Here is a 20,764-nt window from a genome sequence, read left to right on the forward strand (position 1 = left end):
TGGACATCTCTTGCCCAAGCCTGGGCAAAGAGAGAAAGTCTGCCCCCCACTAGATCCGTTTCCGGATCGGGGGCCCTCACTTCATGCTGTCTTAGGGGCAGCAGCAGGTTTTCTGGCCTGCTTGCCCTTGTTCCAGGACTGGTTAGGTTTCCAGCCCTGTCTGTAGCGAGCAACAGTTCCTTCCTGTCTTGGAGCGGAGGAAGTTGATGCTGCTCCTGCCTTGAAGTTACGAAAGACACGAAAATTAGACTGTTTAGCCCTTGGTTTGGCCCTGTCTTGAGGCAGGGCATGGCCCTTACCTCCAGTAATGTCAGCGATAATTTCTTTCAAACCGGGCCCGAATAATGTCTGCCCTTTGAAAGGAATGTTAAGCAATTTAGATTTAGAAGTCACATCAGCTGACCAGGATTTAAGCCACAGCGCTCTACGCGCTTGAATGGCGAATCCGGAGTTCTTAGCCGTAAGCTTAGTTAAGTGTACTACGGCATCAGAAATAAATGAATTAGCTAGCTTAAGGACTTTAAGCTTGTCTATAATCTCATCCAATGGAGCTGTGCTAAGGGTCTCTTCCAGAGACTCAAACCAGAATGCCGCCGCAGCCGTGACAGGCGCAATGCATGCAAGGGGTTGTAATATAAAACCTTGCTGAACAAACATTTTCTTAAGGTAACCCTCTAACTTTTTATCCATTGGATCTGAAAAAGCACAGCTATCCTCCACCGGGATAGTGGTGCGCTTAGCCAGAGTAGAAACTGCTCCCTCCACCTTAGGGACCGTCTGCCATAAGTCCCGTGTGGTGGCGTCTATTGGAAACATTTTTCTAAATATAGGAGGGGGTGAAAAAGGCACACCGGGTCTATCCCACTCCTTGTTAACAATTTCTGTAAGTCTTTTAGGTATAGGAAAAACGTCAATACACGCCGGTACCGCAAAATATTTATCCAGCCTACATACTTTCTCTGGAATTGCAACCGTGTTACAATCATTCAGAGCCGCTAATACCTCCCCTAGTAATACACGGAGGTTCTCAAGCTTAAATTTAAAATTTGAAATGTCTGAATCCAGTTTACTTGGATCAGATCCGTCACCCACAGAATGAAGCTCTCCGTCCTCATGTTCTGCAAATTTTGACGCAGTATCAGACATGGCTCTATTATTATCAGCGCACTCTGTTCTTACCCCAGAGTGATCGCGTTTACCCCTAAATTCTGGCAATTTAGATAGTACTTCAGTCATAACATTAGCCATGTCTTGCAAAGTGATTTGTATGGGCCGCCCTGATGTACTTGGCGCCACAATATCACGCACCTCCTGAGCGGGAGGCGAAGGTACTGACACGTGAGGAGAGTTAGTCGGCATAACTTCCCCCTCGTTGTCTGGTGATAATTTCTTTACATGTACAGATTGGCTTTTATTTAAAGTAGCATCAATGCAATTAGTACACAAATTTCTATTGGGCTCCACATTGGCCTTTAAACATAGTGAACAAAGAGATTCATCTGTGTCAGACATGTTTAAACAAACTAGCAATGAGACTAGCAAGCTTGGAAATACTTTTCTAAATAAATTTACAAGCAATATAAAAAACGCTACTGTGCCTTTAAGAAGCACAAAAAACTGTCACAGTTGAAATAACAATGAACCAAAATAGTTATAGCAACCAATTTTTCACAGTAAATGTATAAAGTTAGCAAAGGATTGCACCCACCAGCAAATGGATGATTAACTCCTTAATACCCAAAAAACGGATAACAATTTAATATTAACGTTTTTATCACAGTCAAAACACACTATCACAGGTCTGCTGTGAGTGATTACCTCCCTCAAAACTAGTTTTGGAGACCCCTGAGCTCTGTAGAGACGTCCTGGATCATGGAGGAAGAAATAGGAAGACTGTGACTAAATTTTAACTGCGCAATAAAGCGCTAAAATAGGCCCCTCCCACTCATATTACAACAGTGGGGAAGCTCAGTAAACTGATTTTATTCAGAAACAAACGACAGCCATGTGGTAAAAATCATGCCCATAAATTTTTATCACCAAGTACCTCAGAAAAAACGATTAACATGCCAGTAAACGTTTTAAAAATGAAAATTATGAAATGTTATTAATAAGCCTGCTGCTAGTCGCTTTCACTGCAGTGCAGGCTCAAATATTACTTAAATATAGACAGTATTTTCTTAGTGAAATTCCATTCCCCAGAAATACCTCAGAGTATACATACATACATATCAGCCTGATACCAGTCGCTACTACTGCATTTAAGGCTGCACTTACATTACATCGGTATTAGCAGTATTTTCTCAGTCAATTCCATTCCTTAGAAAATAATATACTGCAACATACCTCCTTGCAGGTGAGCCCTGCCTGCTATCCCCTGTTCTGAAGTTACCTCACTCCTCAGAATGGCAGAGAACAGCAAGTGGATCTTAGTTACGACCGCTAAGATCATAGACAAACTCAGGTAGATTCTTCTTCTAATGCTGCCTGAGAAGAAACAACACACTCCGGTGCCGTTTAAAATAATAAACTTTTGATTGAAGAAATAAAAACTAAGTTTAACAACCACAGTCCTCTCACACGTCCTATCTATTAGTTAGGTGCAAGAGAATGACTGGGTATGACGTAGAGGGGAGGAGCTATATAGCAGCTCTGCTTGGGTGATCCTCTTGCACTTCCTGTTAGGGAGGAGATATAATCCCATAAGTAATGGATGACCCGTGGACTGACTACACTTACAAGGAGAAATCTTTTTAAGCAAACCCTCTAATTTTTTATCCATAGGATCTTTGAAAGCACAATTATCCTCGATAGGAATAGTAGTGCGCTTGTTTAGAGTAGAAACCGCCCCCTCGACCTTAGGGACTGTCTGCCATAAGTCCTTTCTGGGGTCGACCATAGGAAATAATTTCTTAAATATAGGAGGGGGAACAAAAGGTATGCCGGGCTTCTCCCATTCCTTATTCACTATGTCCGCCACCCGCTTGGGTATAGGAAAAGCGTCGGGGTGCACCGGAACCTCTAGGAACTTGTCCATCTTGCATAATTTTTCTGGAATGACCATTCATTTAGAGTAGATAACACCTCCTTAAGCAGTGCGCGGAGATGTTCTAATTTAAATGTCACAACATCAGGTTCAGCCTGTTGGGAAATTTTTCCTGAATCTGAAATTTCCCCATCTGACAAAACCTCCCTCATGGCCCCTTCAGATTGGTGCGAGGGTATGACAGAACAATTATCATCAGCGCCCTCCTGCTCTTCAGTGTTTAAAACAGAGCAATCGCGCTTTCTCTGATATGCAGGCATTTTGGATAATATATTTGCTATGGAGTTATCCATTACAGCCGTCAATTGTTGCATGGTAATAAGCATTGGCGCGCTAGAAGTACTAGGGGCCTCCTGCGTGGGCAAAACTGGTGTAGACACAGAAGGAGATGATGTAGAACCATGTCTACTCCCTTCATCTGATGAATCAACTTGGGCAACTTCATTATCTGTGACAGTACTGTCCTTACTTTGTTTGGACGCTTTGGCACAATTATCACATAATTTAGAAGGGGTAGACACATTGACTTTCATGCATATAGAACATAGCTTATCTGAAGGCACAGACATGTTAAACAGGCTTAAACTTGTCAGTAAAACACAAAAACCGTTTTAAAACAAAACCGTTACTGTCTCTTTAAATTTTAAACAGAGCACACTTTATTACTGAATATGTGAAAAAATATGAAGGAATTGTTCAAAATTTACCAAAATTTCACCACAGTGTCTTAAAGCATTAAAAGTATTGCACACCAATTTTCAGAGCTTTAACCCTTAAAATAACAAAACCGGAGCCGATTACAGTTTTAACCCCTCTACAGTCCCAGCTACAGCCTTTGCTGCGACTTTACCAAGCCCAGAGGGGAATACGATACCAAATGACGCCTTCTAGGAACTTTTCCAACTATCTTCAGGTCCTCACACATGCATCTGCATGTCTTGCTCTCAAAAACAACTGCGCAATAATGGCGCGAAAATGAGGCTCAGCCAACAACTGGGAAGGCCCTTCCTTACTGGAAAAGGTGTCTAACATAGTGCCTGACGTTAAAAAACGTTCCCCAAGTTTATAAGTGTGAAATACCAGCATAAACATGTATAAAATGCCCAAATAAAGCAATCGATTTTGCCCATAAAAGTGTCTACCAGTTTTATAGCCCATATTAAGCCCTTTATTCTGCTTGAGACTAAGAAAATGGCTTACCGGTCCCCATGAGGGGAAATGACAGCCTTCCAGCATTACACAGTCTTGTTAGAAATATGGCTAGTCATACCTTAAGCAGAAAAGTCTGCTAACTGTTTCCCCCAACTGAAGTTACTTCATCTCAACAGTCCTATGTGGAAACAGCAAAGGATTTTAGTTACTGTCTGCTAAAATCATCTTCCTCTCACAAACAGAATTCTTCATCTTTCTCTGTTTCAGAGTAAATAGTACATACCAGTACCATTTTAAAATAACAAACTCTTGATAGTAGAATAAAAAACTACAACTAAACACCACATACTCTTAACCATCTCCGTGGAGATGTTGCCTGTGCAACGGCAAAGAGAATGACTGGGGTGGGCGGAGCCTAGGAGGGACTATATGGCCAGCTTTGCTGGGACTCTTTGCCATTTCCTGTTGGGGAAGAGATATTCCCACAAGTAAGGATGACGCCGTGGACCGGACACACCAATGTTGGAGAAATGTAAACAACTAAACTTTGTCAGAAAAAAACAAAAAATGTTCTTACAATTACGCATTTATTGATTATGTAGTTCTACTGTGTTTAGTGGCACTTTAACATTTATTTCACAGCAAGCAATACTGTTTCCAATTAACTATTTACTATAGAGACATAAAAATATACATAAAAAAATTAAAAAAAAACTATGCTGAAGGAGGTTAAAAGTTTCTTTTTTTCTTTTTTTTTAAAGTGAAGGTCAAGTTCTGGAGACTCGCTCTTGCCATTCTACAGTGATTTCAAAATGATCTAGACTTTCATCATTATTTATACATCGCATTAATATGATTTTTCTACCTTATATTCATCCTCCGGTACACTTATTCCGCCCGCCCGCCATTTTAACTAACTTGATTGACTGCCTAGTAATATGACAGTCTTCAATGGCCGTTTCCCCCCCGGGGCGTTAAGCCCCTTTCTTGCAACGTCATATTCTAATTATGCGCATGCGTAAACTAGTCCGTAGCGTCCTCGCTCTCTCCTGCTCGTTCACAAGCCGCGCATGCGTATTCCGTTTCCTGCTTCGAATTTAGATACAAAACCTTTGTGATTTGATATAAAGGAACTGTGACAATCGTTACGCAATCACATTGACGCATGAGCTTTGGGTGGGTAAATACGCATGCGTAGTTACTGTGTAATATCGTGCACAAGCTTGGGAAAGACGTAGATAGCGGGTGGGATGCTCGCTACGTCACAAATGCTGAAGGAGGAAGTATTGCATGGAAGGAGTCGCAATCGAAAAGGTACATATTGTACTATATGTTTATTTCACAAAAATAAAAATAAAAAACTTAGCGACTACAATACTGAGATGTTGCTGAATACATTGCTGTAAAATTCTGTTATCTGAAATATATAATACATTAGGACTGCTGTGTTATTAAAGGGACATTGTACAGATGATCCATTTATTTAGCCCATCTCGGAGTGTTTTTGTAACAATGTATAGTTTTGCTTATTTTTTAATAACATTGTGCTGATTTTCAGACTCCTAACCAAGCCTCACAGTGTCAGATGTATAAACGCGTTTACAGATCACTGCTGACTCCTATTTAGGTTATCTGTCTTTTCATACACGGGAGGGGGGTGTATGCTCTTCTTGTTTTTCCAGCCCCTTTCACTGGGCGTCCCAGACAAACCTCTTCAACAGCGCTAAACTCTGAGCTTCTAGGTAAGTTTAAAAGGATTTATACTGTTTTTTAGATCAGCATTGGTGCATATTCTTCTTTATAGTAGTGTCTATTAGATGCAGTTATATGAAAATTGGTGTACACTGTCCCTATACCCTATTGTTGCACATGGTAAACCTTAGCTTTTTACATCACTGGCAAGAAAAATGAAAAAATAATGACAAAACGTATGCAATTGTACAAGCTATTTTAAGAACATGTTGTAAGTTTCAAAGCTTGAATGTGATAGAAAAAACTTCCAAGATATATATAGGACAGGTCAATATTTATATGAACTGGGTGTGGCTGCATAGTCACAGGCATGTTGCAGTAAGGGCGTTGACACAAGTGACATGATGACAATAAGTATAACTAGTTTGTTGGATTAGTGCAACCTTCACCAGCATAATTATCTCATACCAAATTCTGGAGGGGGGGTAGTTTAAGCAATCAGCTATCTGGGCTCATAATGTGACTTCCACAAACTGTCTAAAAAATTTGAAACCATAACTATTTTTTAAACTATATAACCTACATTTGTAAAATCGCACATCACAAACAAAGTGGCACATCCTTAAATTACCTTTTCAATGTCCTTTTGTGCTGCACCTTCCTTTTTTAACCTCTCTTGTTCAACACACTTGGCATTATAAAGTTCCTTTGCTTTCTGGACAGCTTGGGTAATATTCTGAATGTTTTGTACAGCTTCCAAGGTTCCAGATACTTCCTCTTTTGTCTGCCAAAAATAAACAGTTTTGGAAGTATTAAAAACCATTTAAAGTGACACTGAACCTAATTTTTTTTCTTTCGTGATTCAGACAGAGCATGAAATTTTAAGCAACTTTCTAATTTACTCAAATTATCAATGTTTCTTCGTTCTCTTGCCATCTTTATTTTAAAGGCAGGAATATAAATATTAGCAGCCAGTCCATTTTAGGTTCAGAGCTTGCTTATTGGAGGCTTACATTTACCCACCAATAAGCAGGCATAACCCACGTTCTCAACCAAAAATGGGCCGGCTCCTATGCATCACATTCCTGCTTTTAAATAAAGATAGCAAGAGAACAAAGAAAAATATATAATAGAAGTAAATTACAAAGTTTCTGAAAATTGCATGCTCTATCTGAATCATGAAATAACAGTTTTGGGTTTAGTGTCCCTTTAACTCTATAAAATAATGAAAGAATATTTAGTTATAACAAAAACAAAATAAATAAAAGTTAACCTTTTTATGAGCTTTAATCTGGTCATCCCCATATTTCTGTACTTCTTTAAGAAGTTCCTGTAGCTTTTTCACAAGGTCTAGATGACACCCAGCTAATTTTTCTGTGGAACTTTTAAAGACATCCCATACTGGTCCAAACGTGCTAGAGAAAAATTAAAACATCTTAACATTAGCTGCTAAAACATGTATTCAGTTTTTAATATTTAAAATGCACATATAACACTAAAGATGGGTGCTGCCATTTTGTAACCTAGGTTTTACTGCAGATATCTGTAGGAGAGTTGCTGCACATATACAAACACATTAGCACAGAAATGCAGTGAAAGCTAGATTTCAACATGGTGGCACCCATAACCTCAATACTATGCTGTAGGTATTTAGTGTTTAATGTTGCTTTAATTATACAAAAATGTTAATATACCCAAGCTGTGTAAAATTGCTTGCAGACTTTGCTAGTTTGCTCATGGACCGTGAATATGCTTCTTCTATTGTTGATCTGTAAAACATTTAAAACACTTGATGAGTTAGGAGTGCAAAACAAAAAATACTGATAAAGCCATAGAAAACTAATTTTATTATTTCTATATATTTATATTCCCTTTATATATCTTTTTTTTTCTCTTTCGTCAAACAATAGTTCACTCAGAAGGAAATTAAACAAAATATAACTCACAAATAACCTGTATTTGATTGACCTCGTGTGTCCTGTAAATGCTATTTTTTATTTACACTCGCCTAGATTACGAGTCTTACGTTAGCCTTAAAAAGCAGCGTTGAGAGGTCCGAACGCTGCTTTTTAACGCCCGCTGGTATTACGAGTCTGGCAGGTACAGGTGTACCGCTCACTTTTATTCTGCGACTCGAGCTTACCGCAAATCCCCTTACGTCAATTGCGTATCCTATCTTTTAAATGGGATTTGCCCAACGCCGGTATTACGAGTCTTGGAAGAAGTGAGCGGTAGACCCTCTCCTGTCAAGACTTGTAGCACATTTAAAAGTCAGTAGTTAAGAGTTTTATGGGCTAACGCTGTAACATAAAACTCTTAACTAAAGTGCTAAAAAGTACACTAACACCCATAAACTACCTATTAACCCCTAAACCAAGGGCCCCCCCCCCACATCGCAAACACAAATAAAGTTTTTAACCCCTAATCTGCCGACCGGACATCGCCGCCACATTAATATATTAACCCCTAAACCGCCGCACTCCCGCCTCGCAAACACTAGTTAAATTTTATTAACCCCTAATCTGTCATCCCTAACATCGCCGACACCTACCTACATTTATTAACCCCTAATCTGCCGACCCCAACGTCGCCGCTACTATATTAAATTTATTAACCCCTAAACCTAAGTCTAACCCTAAGTCTAACCCCCCCAACTTAAATATAATTTAAATAAAACGAAATAAAATTACTACAATTAAATAAATTATTCCTATTTAAAACTAAATACTTACCGATAAAATAAACCCTAAGATAGCTACAATATAACTAATAGTTACATTGTAGCTAGCTTAGGGTTTATATTTATTTTACAGGCAACTTTGTATGTATTATAACTAGGTACAATAGTTATTAAATAGTTATTAACTATTTAATAACTTCCTAGATAAAATAAAGACAAAAGTACCTGTAAAATAAATCCTAACCTAAATTACAATTACACCTAACACTATAATTACATTAATTTACTAAATTACCTACAATTAACTACAATTAAATAAAATAAAATAAAAAATACGGAGAAAAAAAACCCCACTAAATTAAAGAAAAAAATATAATTACAAGAATTTTAAACTAATTACACCTAATCTAATCCCCCTAATAAAATAAAAAAGCCCCCCAAAATAATAAAAATCCCTACCCTATACTAAATTACAAATAGCCCATAAAAGGGCTTTTTTGCGGGGCATTGCCCCAAAGTAATCAGCTCTTTTACCTGTAAAAAAAAAAATACAATACCCCCCAACATTAAAACCCACCACCCATACACCCAACCCTACTCTAAAACCCATCCAATTCCCCCTTAATAAAACCTAACACTACCCCCTTGAAGATCACCCTACCGTGAGACGTCTTCACCCAGCCTGGCACAAGTGGTCCTCCAGAGGGGCAGAAGTCTTCATCCGATCCGGGCACAAGAGGTCCTCCAGAGGGGCAGAAGTCTTCATTCAGGCGGCATCTTCTATCTTCATCCATCCGGAGTGGAGCAGATCCATCTTGAAGCCAGCCGACGCGGAGCATCCATCTAGACCAACAACGAATGACGGTTCCTTTAAATGAAGTCATCCATGATGGCGTCCCTTGAATTCCGATTGGCTGATAGGATTCTATCAGCCAATCGGAATTAAGGTAGGAAAAATCCTATTGGCTGATCCAATCAGCCAATAGGATTGAGCTTGCATTATATTGGCTGATTGGAACAGCCAATAGAATGCGAGCTCAATCCTATTGGCTGATTGGATCAGCCAATAGGATTGAACTTCAATCCTATTGGCTGATTGCATCAGCCAATAGGATTTTTCCTACCTTAATTCCATTTGGCTGATAGAATCCTATCAGCCAATCGGAATTCAAGGGACACCATCTTGGATGACGTCATTTAAAGGAACCGTCATTCGTCGTGTAGTCGCCGGTCTGGATGGATGCTCCGCGTCGGCTGGCTTGAAGATGGACCCGCTCCGGATGGATGAAGATAGAAGATGCCGTCTGGATGAAGACTTCTGCCCCTCTGGAGGACCTCTTCTGCCCGGATCGGATGAAGACTTCTGCCCCTCTCGAGGACCACTTGTGCCCGGCTGGGTGAAGACGTCTCACGGAAAGGTGATCTTCAAGTGGGTAGTGTTAGGTTTTATTAAGGGGGGATTGGGTGGGTTTTAGAGTAGGGTTGGGTGTATGGGTGGTGGGTTTTAATGTTGGGGGGGATTGTAATTTTTTTTTTTTTTTTTTTTTTTTTTTTACAGGTTAAAGAGCAGATTACTTTGGGGCAATGCCCCGCAAAAGGCCCTTTTAAGGGCTATTTGTAATTTAGTATAGGGTAGAGAATTTTATTATTTTGGGGTTTTTTTTTTATTTTATTAGGGGGATTAGAGTAGGTGTAATTAGTTTTAAAAAAATGTAATTTTTTTATTTTCTGTAATTTACGGTTTGTTGTTTTTCGTACTTTAGTTTATTTAATTTAATTGTAATTAATTGTAGTTAGTTTAGGGAATTGATTTAATTAGAGTGTAGTGTTAGGTGTAATTGTAACTTAGGTTAGGGTTTATTTTACACATACTTTTGTATATATTTTAACTAGGAAGTTATTAAATAGTTAATAACTATTTAATAACTATTGTACCTAGTTAAAATAAATACAAAGTTTCCTGTAAAATAAAAATAAATCCTGAGATAGCTACAATGTAACTATTAGTTATATTGTAGCTAGCTTAGGGTTTATTTTATAGGTAAGTATTTAATTTAAAATAGGATTAATTTATTTAATTGTAGTAATTTTATTAAGATTATTTTAAATTATATTTAAGTTAGGGGGGTGTTAGGGTTAGACTTAGGTTTAGGGGTTAATAAATTTAGTATAGTGGCTGTGACTTTGGGGGCGGCAGATTAGGGGTTAATAATTGTAGTTAGGTTGCAGCGACATTGGGGGCGGCAGATTAGGGGTTAATAAATATAATGTAGGTGTCGGCGATGTTAGGGGCAGCAGATTAGGGGTTCATAAGTATAATGTAGTTGGCGGCGGTGTCCGGAGCGGCAGATTAGGGGTTAATAATATAATGCAGGTGGCGACGATGTCGGGGGCGGCAGATTAGGGGTTAATAAGTGTAAGATTAGGGGTGTTTAGACTCAGGGTTCATGTTAGGGTGTTAAGTGTAGACGTAAAATTTATTTTCCCATAGGAAACAATGGGCCTGCGTTAAAAGCTGAAAGCTGCTTTTTTGCAGGTGTTAGGGTTTTTTTATCAGCCGGCTCAGCCCCATTGTTTCCTATGGGGAAATCATGCACGAGCACATTTAGCCAGCTCACCGCTACCGTAAGCAGTGCTAGTATTACAGTGAGATGTGGAGCTAAATTTTGCTCTCCGCTCACTTTTTAGAGGCTAACACCGGGATGAAAAAAATCTGTAATACCAGCGTTGTTTGTAGGTGAGCTGGAACTGAGCATTAGCAACGAACAGCCTTACCGACAAAACTCGTCATCTACCCGACTGTTAGTAGAGGGGTTTAATTTGACTACAAAAACAGTACCAGGACAGTGTTTGGTTTTGGGGTTTGTTATGGGTTTTTTTTTTTGGGGGGGGGGGCAACAAGTCTCCTTCAAGATTAATTTGAAACTGTTCACTCCTTGGAGATTCATTTTATTTTTAGTGCAGTATCAATATTTTTCATATTTGTGAGAGAAAAACGTACACTGAGAAGAACTGCACCTGAAAAGAACCATGGATTCAATAGTAAATGGGCTTTTTGCCTTAACAGGCAGTCTCAAAAACAAAACACAAACAATTCTACTGATAGACGGATTGAATATTAAAAACTAAAATATGTTCTATTTAATTAAAAATAAAAAGTAAGTTTTAGCCTTACATAAAAAAACAAGAAAAGAAAAAAAGGTACCCCTCAAAACATATCACCTCTAACGATAGCATTTTGTATATACTCTGTATTATAAAAGGGTGCCACATACGGTTTCTGTAAGTGAACTGGTAATGATTTGCTAAGGTTCCCCCATTAAAGGGACACTGAACCCAAATTTTTTCTTTAGTGATTCAGATAGAGCATGCAATTTTAAGCAACCTTCTAATTTACTCCTATTATCAAATTCTTTTCATTCTCTTGGTATCTATTTGAAATGCAAGAATGTAAGTTTAGATGCCGGCCCAATTTTGGTGAACACACTGTGTTGTTCTTGCTGATTGGTGGGTAAATTCACCTACCAATAAACAAGTGCTTTCCATGGTACTGAACCAAAAATATAGCTTAGATGCCTTCTTTTTCAAATCAAGATAGCAAGAGAACGAAGAAAAAAATGATAATAGGAGTAAATTAGAAAGTTGTTTAAAATTGCATGCTCTATCTGAATCACGAAAGAAAAAATTTGGGTTCAGTGTCCCTTTAACTAAAAAACTTCTGAACATTTAATTCTATATCAGTTACTGCATCGAACTGTTCAGTGTTCATTCTTCGTAAAATTGGTTGAAGCTAGGTTTTTTTTTTAGATTTCCGTGAAGAGAAAATTATGTTTTTTGCCAGTTAGGATTGCTATATTTATAAATTCCACATTTACATTATCTTGACCATCTTCTCTTAGCAAGACAATACCTTAAAGGTTTTAGATAGCCAGAATTATACCTTGACCCAAAATCCTAACACTTTGGGCACTCACAGAGACAGTGCATAAGTCATGCAGCTGGGTAATTGCATCTAGTACACCCTCTTACTTGCGATTTACTCCACAGAGTTAGATTATGTGGGGTTATATAACTCCTGTTTATTAATATTTGATATGTGACTCTCTCCAGGAGATGCAGAGAGATGCCCTAAGTATTCCAAACCCTTCCTCTTCTATTCTGAGAAGACCTTTGAATTTAATCCTTCGCTAAATCATGGGTTTCCAGTAATGGGTAAGTAGCCTGAAAAATACGGATTACTTCCGACCAGTCTGCAGATTTTTGTCAGGCAAAGATTTGATTCTTAATCGTTAATAAAGATTTCACTATGGCCGGAAATTTCCGTGCCTCCAGATGAGTGATTGCCTTCAAGGATAGAGGTTCCACTATGCTAGTTTCAACGTCATATTGAGAAATGATTCCTTTCTAGGAACCAGTCTGGGAATAAATTTGACTAGACATGCCCAATTATACAGGCGTATGCAAAAGTTTAGGCACCCCTTGCAATTTCCATGATTTTCATTTATAAATAATTGGGTGTTTGAATCAGCAATTTCATTTTGATCTATCAAATAACTGAAGGACACAGTAATATTTCAGTAGTGAAATGAGGTTTATTGGATTAACAGAAAATGTGCAATATGCATCAAAACAAAATTAGGTGCATAAATTTTGACACCCTTGTCATTTTGTTGATTTGAATACCTATAACTACCTAGCACTGATTAATTGGAACACACAATTGGTTTGGTGAGCCCATTAAGCCTTGAACTTCATAGACAGGTGCATTCAATAATGAGAAAAGGTATTTAAGGTGGCCAATTGCAAGTTGTTCTCTTTTGACCAAAACAACTCTCTAATGACCTGAAAACAAAGATTCTTCAACATTATGGTTTAGAGGAAGGCTTTAGAGGAGAGTCAAAGAGAACAACAGCTTGCAATTGGCCACCTTAAATACCTTTTCTCATGATTGGATGCACCTGTCTATGAAGTTCAAGGCTTAATGGGCTCACCAAACCAATTGTGTGTTCCAATTAATCAGTGCTAGGTAGTTACAGGTATTCAAATCCACAAAATGACAAGGGTGCACAAATTTATGTACCTGTCTAATTTCGTTTGGATGCATATTGCACATTTTCGGTTAATCCAATAAACCTCATTTCACTACTGAAATATTACGGTGTCCTTAAAGGGCCACTAAACCCAAAATCTTTCTTTCATGATTCAGATAGAGAATAGAAATTTAAACAACATTACAATTTACTTCCATTATTTATTTTGCATCATTTTTTAGATATCCTTAGTTGAAGAAAAAGCAATGCACATGGTGAGCCAATCACACGAGGCTTCTATGTGCAGCAACCAATCAGCAGCTACTGAGCATATCTAGATATGCATTTCAGCAAAGAATATCAAGAGAATAAAACAAATTAGATAATAGAAGTACATTAGAAAGATGTTTAAAATTGCATTCTCTTTCTCAATCATGAAAGAAAAAATGTGGGTCTCATGTCCCTTTAAGTTATTTGAAAGATCAAAATGAAATTGCTGATCCAAACACCCAATTATTTATAAATGAAAATCGTGGAAATTTTCAGGGGTGCCTAAACTTTTGCATACGACTGTACTTACGGATACAAGGAAGCCCTGCATACTCCCTATGTTGAGAGAGTCTATAAATCGATAACTTAGGTTTGCTCTTACCCCAAAAAAACTCATTAACATTAAATAGTTTCAAAATGAAAAAAGGGGACAGACTACAGAGGCTTAGGTATAAGGTAATCACAGAGGTAAAAAATATATTAATATAACTGTGTTGCTTATATAAAACTGGGGAATGGGTAATAAAGGGATTATCTATTTTTTTTAAACAAGAAAAATTATAGTGTAGACTGTTCCTTTATTTCAGAGTGCTATACCTCTAACAAGACAGGAATATGAGAAAATGTGGGCCTTAAAAAGCTCAGGATGCACACCGATTAACAGTTAATGTGAAAAGAGCAGGCTGCAGAATATGAAGGGTATGCATTCTCAACATAACGCCCATTTTTTCCTTTTATGATTCAGACAGAGCATACATTTTTAAACAACTTCCCAATTCACTTCTATTATCAATTTTACATCATGCTTTTGGTATCCTTTTTTGAAGAGCAGCATTGCACTACTGGAAGCTAGCTAGTTCTAATTGCCAAAAAATCAGTGGCAAAGACATGCATGTCAGCTATTTCTGAACAAAGGGGATCCCAGAGAAGCTTTTACAACCATTTGTTATATGACTGCAGTAGTTGTGAGTAAAGGGCCATTAAACCCAAACATTTTCTTTCACAATTCAGATAGAGAATACAATTTTAAAAAACATTCCAATTTACTTCTATTATCTAATTTGCTGCAATCTTTAGATATCCTTTGTTAAAGAAATAGCAATGCACATTGGTGAGCCAATCACATGAGGCATCTATGTGCAGCTACCAATCAGAAGCTACTGAGCCTATCTAGATATGCTTTTAAGGAAAGAATATCAAGAGAATGAAGCAAATTACATAAATTAAGTAAATTAGAAAGTTGTTTAAAATGGTATTTTCTATCTAAATCATGAAAGACAAAATGTGGGTTTAATGTCCCTGTATAATTTCAGTGAGAAACACAAAGTTTACAAAAAAGTTAATTTTTTTTTTTTTTATGATCATATCCGGCAGCCAAATAGTGCCATGAAATCTACTAAAATAGGCCTAGATCAATAACTTGGTTTCTCTACTTTAAAAATATATATAGTTTTCAAAGGTAAATTGAAAGCTCTATTTCAGTTTAAACAGAGTGATAGCAAAAAATATTAAAAATTCACCGCTATTTTGGGCAAATTATTCTTTGAAATTCCTGTTAAAGAAGGGGTTAAAAAGGGCCATTATAGTGATAACATAATATGATCTCATTTGTTAGAGCATGTCATTTTATCGCTAAAATGAAATGCTTGCATTTAGCAGATTTTTCTCTTGCTGTACAGAGTTATACAGTATATTGCAATAATATATCATTTGTAGTACATACATTTTATATATACAGTATCTCACAAAAGTGAGTACACCCCTCACATTTTTGTAAATATTTTATTATATCTTTTCATGTGACAACACTGAAAAAATGACACTTTGCTACAATGTAAAGTAGTGAGTGTACAGTCCGTATAACAGTGTAAATTTGCTGTCCCCTCAAAATAACTCAACACACAGCCATTAATGTATAAACCGTTGGCAACAAAAGTGAGTACACCCCTAAGTGGAAATGTACAAATTGGGCCCAAAGTGTGAATATTTTGTGTGGTCACCATTATTTTCCAGCACTGACTTAACCCTCTCGGGCATGGAGTGCACCAGAGCTTCAGAGGTTGCCACTGGAGTCCTCCTCCATGACGACATTACGGAGCTGGTGGATGTTAGAGACCTTGCACTCCCCCATCTTCCTTTTGAGGATGGCCCACAGATGCTCAATAGGGTTTAGGTCTGGAGACATGCTTGGCTAGTCCATCACCTTTACCCTCAGCTTCTTTAGCAAGGCAGTAGTCGTCTTGGAGGTGTGTTTGGGGTCGGTATGTTGGAATACTGTAAAATCAGTGGATATAGGAGGCGCTATAGAGCCGTAGGATATATAGATATAAATAAATGTAAAATTCACTGTATCGTGACCAGTTAAAACATTCAAAAAATTAAAAATCCAAAATTCCAATGACCCTTAAGGGATACGTTAAAATACTATTTATGTGCAAAATCTGTGATAAAAAAAAATCGGTGATAATTAAAAATAAAGGAAAATATCTACATATATATATATATAAAAACAATTTATCCAAGTGAAAAATCAAAGTGAAATAAATGTATCAAAGTGCAATCAATGATCAAGTGACAATAATTAGTAAAACACAGATGTGATATTTAATAAGTCAATGCATAAAAGGTTGACACAAACAATCCATATAACAATCAATCATACATAAAATAAAGTAAAACCGGTTAAACATACACACTATACATAACCCCTCAGATTCCCCAAATCAAATGGGGCTGGCAGAGAACACCTATAATGACTGTGTTCTAATCTTGGTGTTAGTAGTTCAAGGGGATCCCCCAAAGAAGATGATCTGGAATGACAATGTGGGTTTAATTATTGTAAATCCAAAGATATAAATGTTAATGTTTCTGAATGGTGCCGTTATATCCCCAGTCTTATTTGGTCACAAATAAAAGCCCACAATGGTATAGAGCTCCTTCCTTAATGTTCTCTTAGTTAAAGGCAATCAAGTATTTATAACTTAGCCGGGAGGCTCTCCTACCTTCTTACAAGTGTCTGCCAGCGATCTCCTTACCTGGCCCGACACTCCGGCTGCTCCTTTAGATGTCTGCTCAGCGAAAATCCCGTGAGTGACGTCACCCGGTTCCGGATCCTAGGTGACCACTTGCGCAAGTGTTCGTTTCCACAGGATGTCCTCTGTACACCAGGGTACAGAGAGTTCACTTCAGCTTCGGTCCTCCAAATAATCGCAAACAGTAGCAGGTAAGTCCTCTACGCGTTTCAACCCCTTCTGGGTCTTTTTCAAGATGCTACTTCCTGCAACCTTTGCCCTTAAATCCACTCTCTGCACAGGTGATTCGCTATTGCTACAACACTTTTCCGCAGGTAACGGTTTCCTCACTTTTTCCAAGCTTGTCTCTCTCTTTCAGATACAGAAATGTTGGAATACTGCCCTGTGGCCTAGTCTCCGAAGGGAGGGGATCATGCTCTGCTTCAGTATGTCACAGTACATGTTGGCATTCATGGTTCCCTCAATGAACTGTAGATCCACAGTGCCTGCAGCACACATGCAGGCCCAGACCATGACACTACCACCACCATGCTTGACTGTAGGCAAGACACAATTGTCTTTGTACCCCTCACCTGGCTGCCGCCACACACGCTTGACACCATCTGAACCAAATAAGTTTATCTTGGTCTGATCGGACCACAGGACATGGTTCCAGTAATCCATGTCCTTAGTCTGCTTGTCTTAAGCAAACTGTTTGCAGGCTTTCTTGTGCATCATCTTTAGAAAAGGCTTCCTTCTGGGACGACAGCCATGCAGACCAATTTGATGCAGTGTGCGGCGTATGGTCTGAGCACTGACAGGCTGACCCCCTACCCCTTCAACCTCTGCAGCAATGCTGGCAGCACTCGTACGTCTGGTTCCCAAAGACAACCTCTGGATATGATGCTGAGCACATGCACTCAACTTCTTTTGTCGACCATGGTGAGGCCTGTTCTGAGTGGAACCTGTCCTGTGAAACCACTGTATGGTCTTGCCCACCGTGCTGCAGCTCAGTTTAAGGATCTTGCCAATCTTCTTATAACCTAGTCTATGTAGAGTAACAATTCTTTTTTTTTCTTTTCAATCCTCAGAGACTTCTTTAACATGAGGTGCCATGTTGAACTTCCAGTGACCAGTATGAGAGAGTGTGAGAGCAATAACACCAAATTAAACACACCTGCTCACCATTCACACCTGAGACCTTGTAACACTAAAGAGTCACATGAGGGAAAATGGCTAATTGGGCCCAATTTGGACATTTCCACTTAGGGGTGTACTCACTTTCGTCGCCAACGGTTTAGACATTAATGGCTGTGTGTTGAGTTATTTTGAGGGGACAGTAAATTTACACTGTTATACAGGCTGTACACTCACTACTTTACATTGTAGCAAAGTGTCATTTTTTCAGTGTTGTCACATGAAAAGATATAATAAAATATTTACAAAAATGTGAGGGATGTACTCACTTTTGTGAGATACTATATATATATATATATATATATATATATACACATATATAAACACATATCTATATAATGCTAAACTGTAAAATGTCTCCAGTATATAGAGTAAAAGGGGTTAAATGCTACAATTGGTGGCAATCATGTGACCCGCTGCTTAATGCCAACTATTCAGAAGCAATAGTGCAAGAATAAATGAGGCACAGCTGGAGACACAGAGTTGGGCCACTTCCCAGTTCTAAACAGGAATAAGTGGAGACTGACACTGTGCCACTCTTGAGATTCATAACAGCAATGTTTGCATGCAAATCAATCTCCCTATGTTGTACTGCTTACAGTAGAAAATGGCATGTAACATTTCTCCGATTCACTTTTGCTAAAAATCTTGTCATGTAAATGTGTTTGTGCATTTGCCACTTCCTACTTATCAAACAAATAATAAACCAAACTCAAGAATTCATGAACACTTAACGCCATCTCTAACAGAAAATGTATCGTTGTTTATTAAAGGAACTGTAAACAGAGATTATGATATAAAATTATAAAGAGACATAAAAGTGTGTTTCAATATTGTAATAAAAAAAAACAATAAACAGTAGGTTATACTTAATATAAAACTGATAAAATGTGTCTTTTCCTTAATTTTAAATTATTACATTTTACTTCTTTTTCTTAAATTCATTTGTTCAGTGTCCTTTACTTCCTGTCTAAAGAAGAAGTGTTTCATATCCCTTTAAATGTGTGCAGTAAAACATTTTGGAACATTCTGTATCCAGTTATTAAAGGACCAGTAAATACAGTAGATTTGCATAATTAACAAATGCATGACAAAAAGACAATGTAATAGCACTTAGTCTGAACTACAAATGAGTAGTAGATTTTTTTCTGACAAATTTCAGTTATGTATATTTCCACTCCCCCTGCCATCAGCCAGTCACAAATGCATATACGTATATTCTGTGAATTCTTGAACATGTTGAGTAGGAGCTAGCAACTCAAAAAGTACCGTAAATATAAAAAGACTGTGCACATTTTTTAATGGAAGTCAATTTGAAAGTGCATGCTCTATCTGAATCCTGAAAGTTTAAATTTAACTTGAGTGTCCCTTTAAGTCTGGAAAAAAAATCAAATTCTGAAAATGAATTTAGCACATGGCAGGCTTCACAAGCCTAACCCTGGCTATTAACTGTCCTTAATTGACTTTAGCAAAGATATAACATAAAACTACAAAACATTTCCTTATATATAATTAATTTTTATTCCATGTCTTCTTACTTTTTTATATCCTGCCTTGGTATAGACCATGTGTAACATTCGTGCAGTATATTTGGTCAGGTTGGTTATTCCACGTGCAACAAATGTCCTGCTGGCTAATTATTACAACTTGACACTGTTATGTGCTACAATGGAATGTAAATATTTTGAGCATGGAAGACGGCTCTTATTTAGACAAGAATGCACATACTCATACCCGCTGCATTGCAATACTAACTTTCACTGGTTGGACTAGTGTAGTTATTAATGTACTGGCTTCTGAACTACCTAAAAAGAAAAATGAATCTAATTTAACAAGCTGAATTGTTGCATTGCTACGGATATGAAACAGGTTTTAAACCATTACACACTTTAGTGTCTCTATGTCAAACTACGCCGGGTAACAATGTTATTTTTAGTATACTTTATGCAAGTCAGCCACAACGTGTGTGTGTGAATATAAATATATATATATATATATATATATTTTTTTTTATTATTTATTTATTATGCGTGTGTGTACAATTTGCATAAGAACATTTAATATAAACAGACTTACAAGCACTGTAAATATTTTTGATAAGCTACTTGGACTAATGCATTGTATGTTTTTGTGTACACCCAGTTTTTCCTACAGCTAATATAAAGTACATACCTTTGCTGTTTTGACAAATGTGCTTTCTGTGTATATGTACACTTGTGTATGTGTCTGACAGATAAATACATACCTCTCCCTGATAAACTCAGATAATTCTTTTGTTGATATCTGTCCGTGTTTCATATTGTGGTACAGCACATCAAAGCCACTGTTCTTTTCACCCTACATGAAGAAAATACATTGTTTCAAATCAGGAGTTCACCAAATGAATAGTGAAAAGAGATAAATATATGTAAATCATAAAATATACCAAGCGTTCATATACAACAAATACACAATTACTGCAATCCCTTTGTTTTCTTAAAGGGACACTGAACCCAAATTTTTTCTTTCGTGATTCAGATAGAGCATGACATTTTAAGCAACTTTCTAAATTACTCCTATTATCAAATTTTCTTCATTCTCTTGGTATCTTTATTTGAAATGCAAGAATGTAAGTTTAGATGCCGGCCCATATTTGGTGAACAACCTGGGTTGTCCTTGCTGATTGTTGGATAAATTCATCCACCAA

General features: G+C 37.6%; 1 protein-coding gene across 2 annotated transcripts in view; it reads right to left on the minus strand.

Moving 5' to 3' along the window:
- The window catches only part of FCHO2 (FCH and mu domain containing endocytic adaptor 2), a 505,609-nt gene that overhangs the window by 419,174 nt on the left and 65,671 nt on the right, over positions 1-20,764 (minus strand). For both annotated transcript variants that reach the window (XM_053701433.1, XM_053701434.1), the window contains exons 2-5: positions 20,324-20,415; positions 7,585-7,659; positions 7,164-7,305; positions 6,522-6,674 (exon numbers count right to left, since the gene is read on the minus strand). In XM_053701433.1, the coding sequence (XP_053557408.1) occupies positions 6,522-6,674; positions 7,164-7,305; positions 7,585-7,659; positions 20,324-20,415 (462 nt within the window). The remainder of the gene's footprint in view (positions 1-6,521; positions 6,675-7,163; positions 7,306-7,584; positions 7,660-20,323; positions 20,416-20,764) is intronic.

The sequence above is a fragment of the Bombina bombina genome, chromosome 2 (genome assembly GCF_027579735.1).
Source record: "Bombina bombina isolate aBomBom1 chromosome 2, aBomBom1.pri, whole genome shotgun sequence".
Lineage (NCBI taxonomy): Eukaryota > Metazoa > Chordata > Amphibia > Anura > Bombinatoridae > Bombina > Bombina bombina.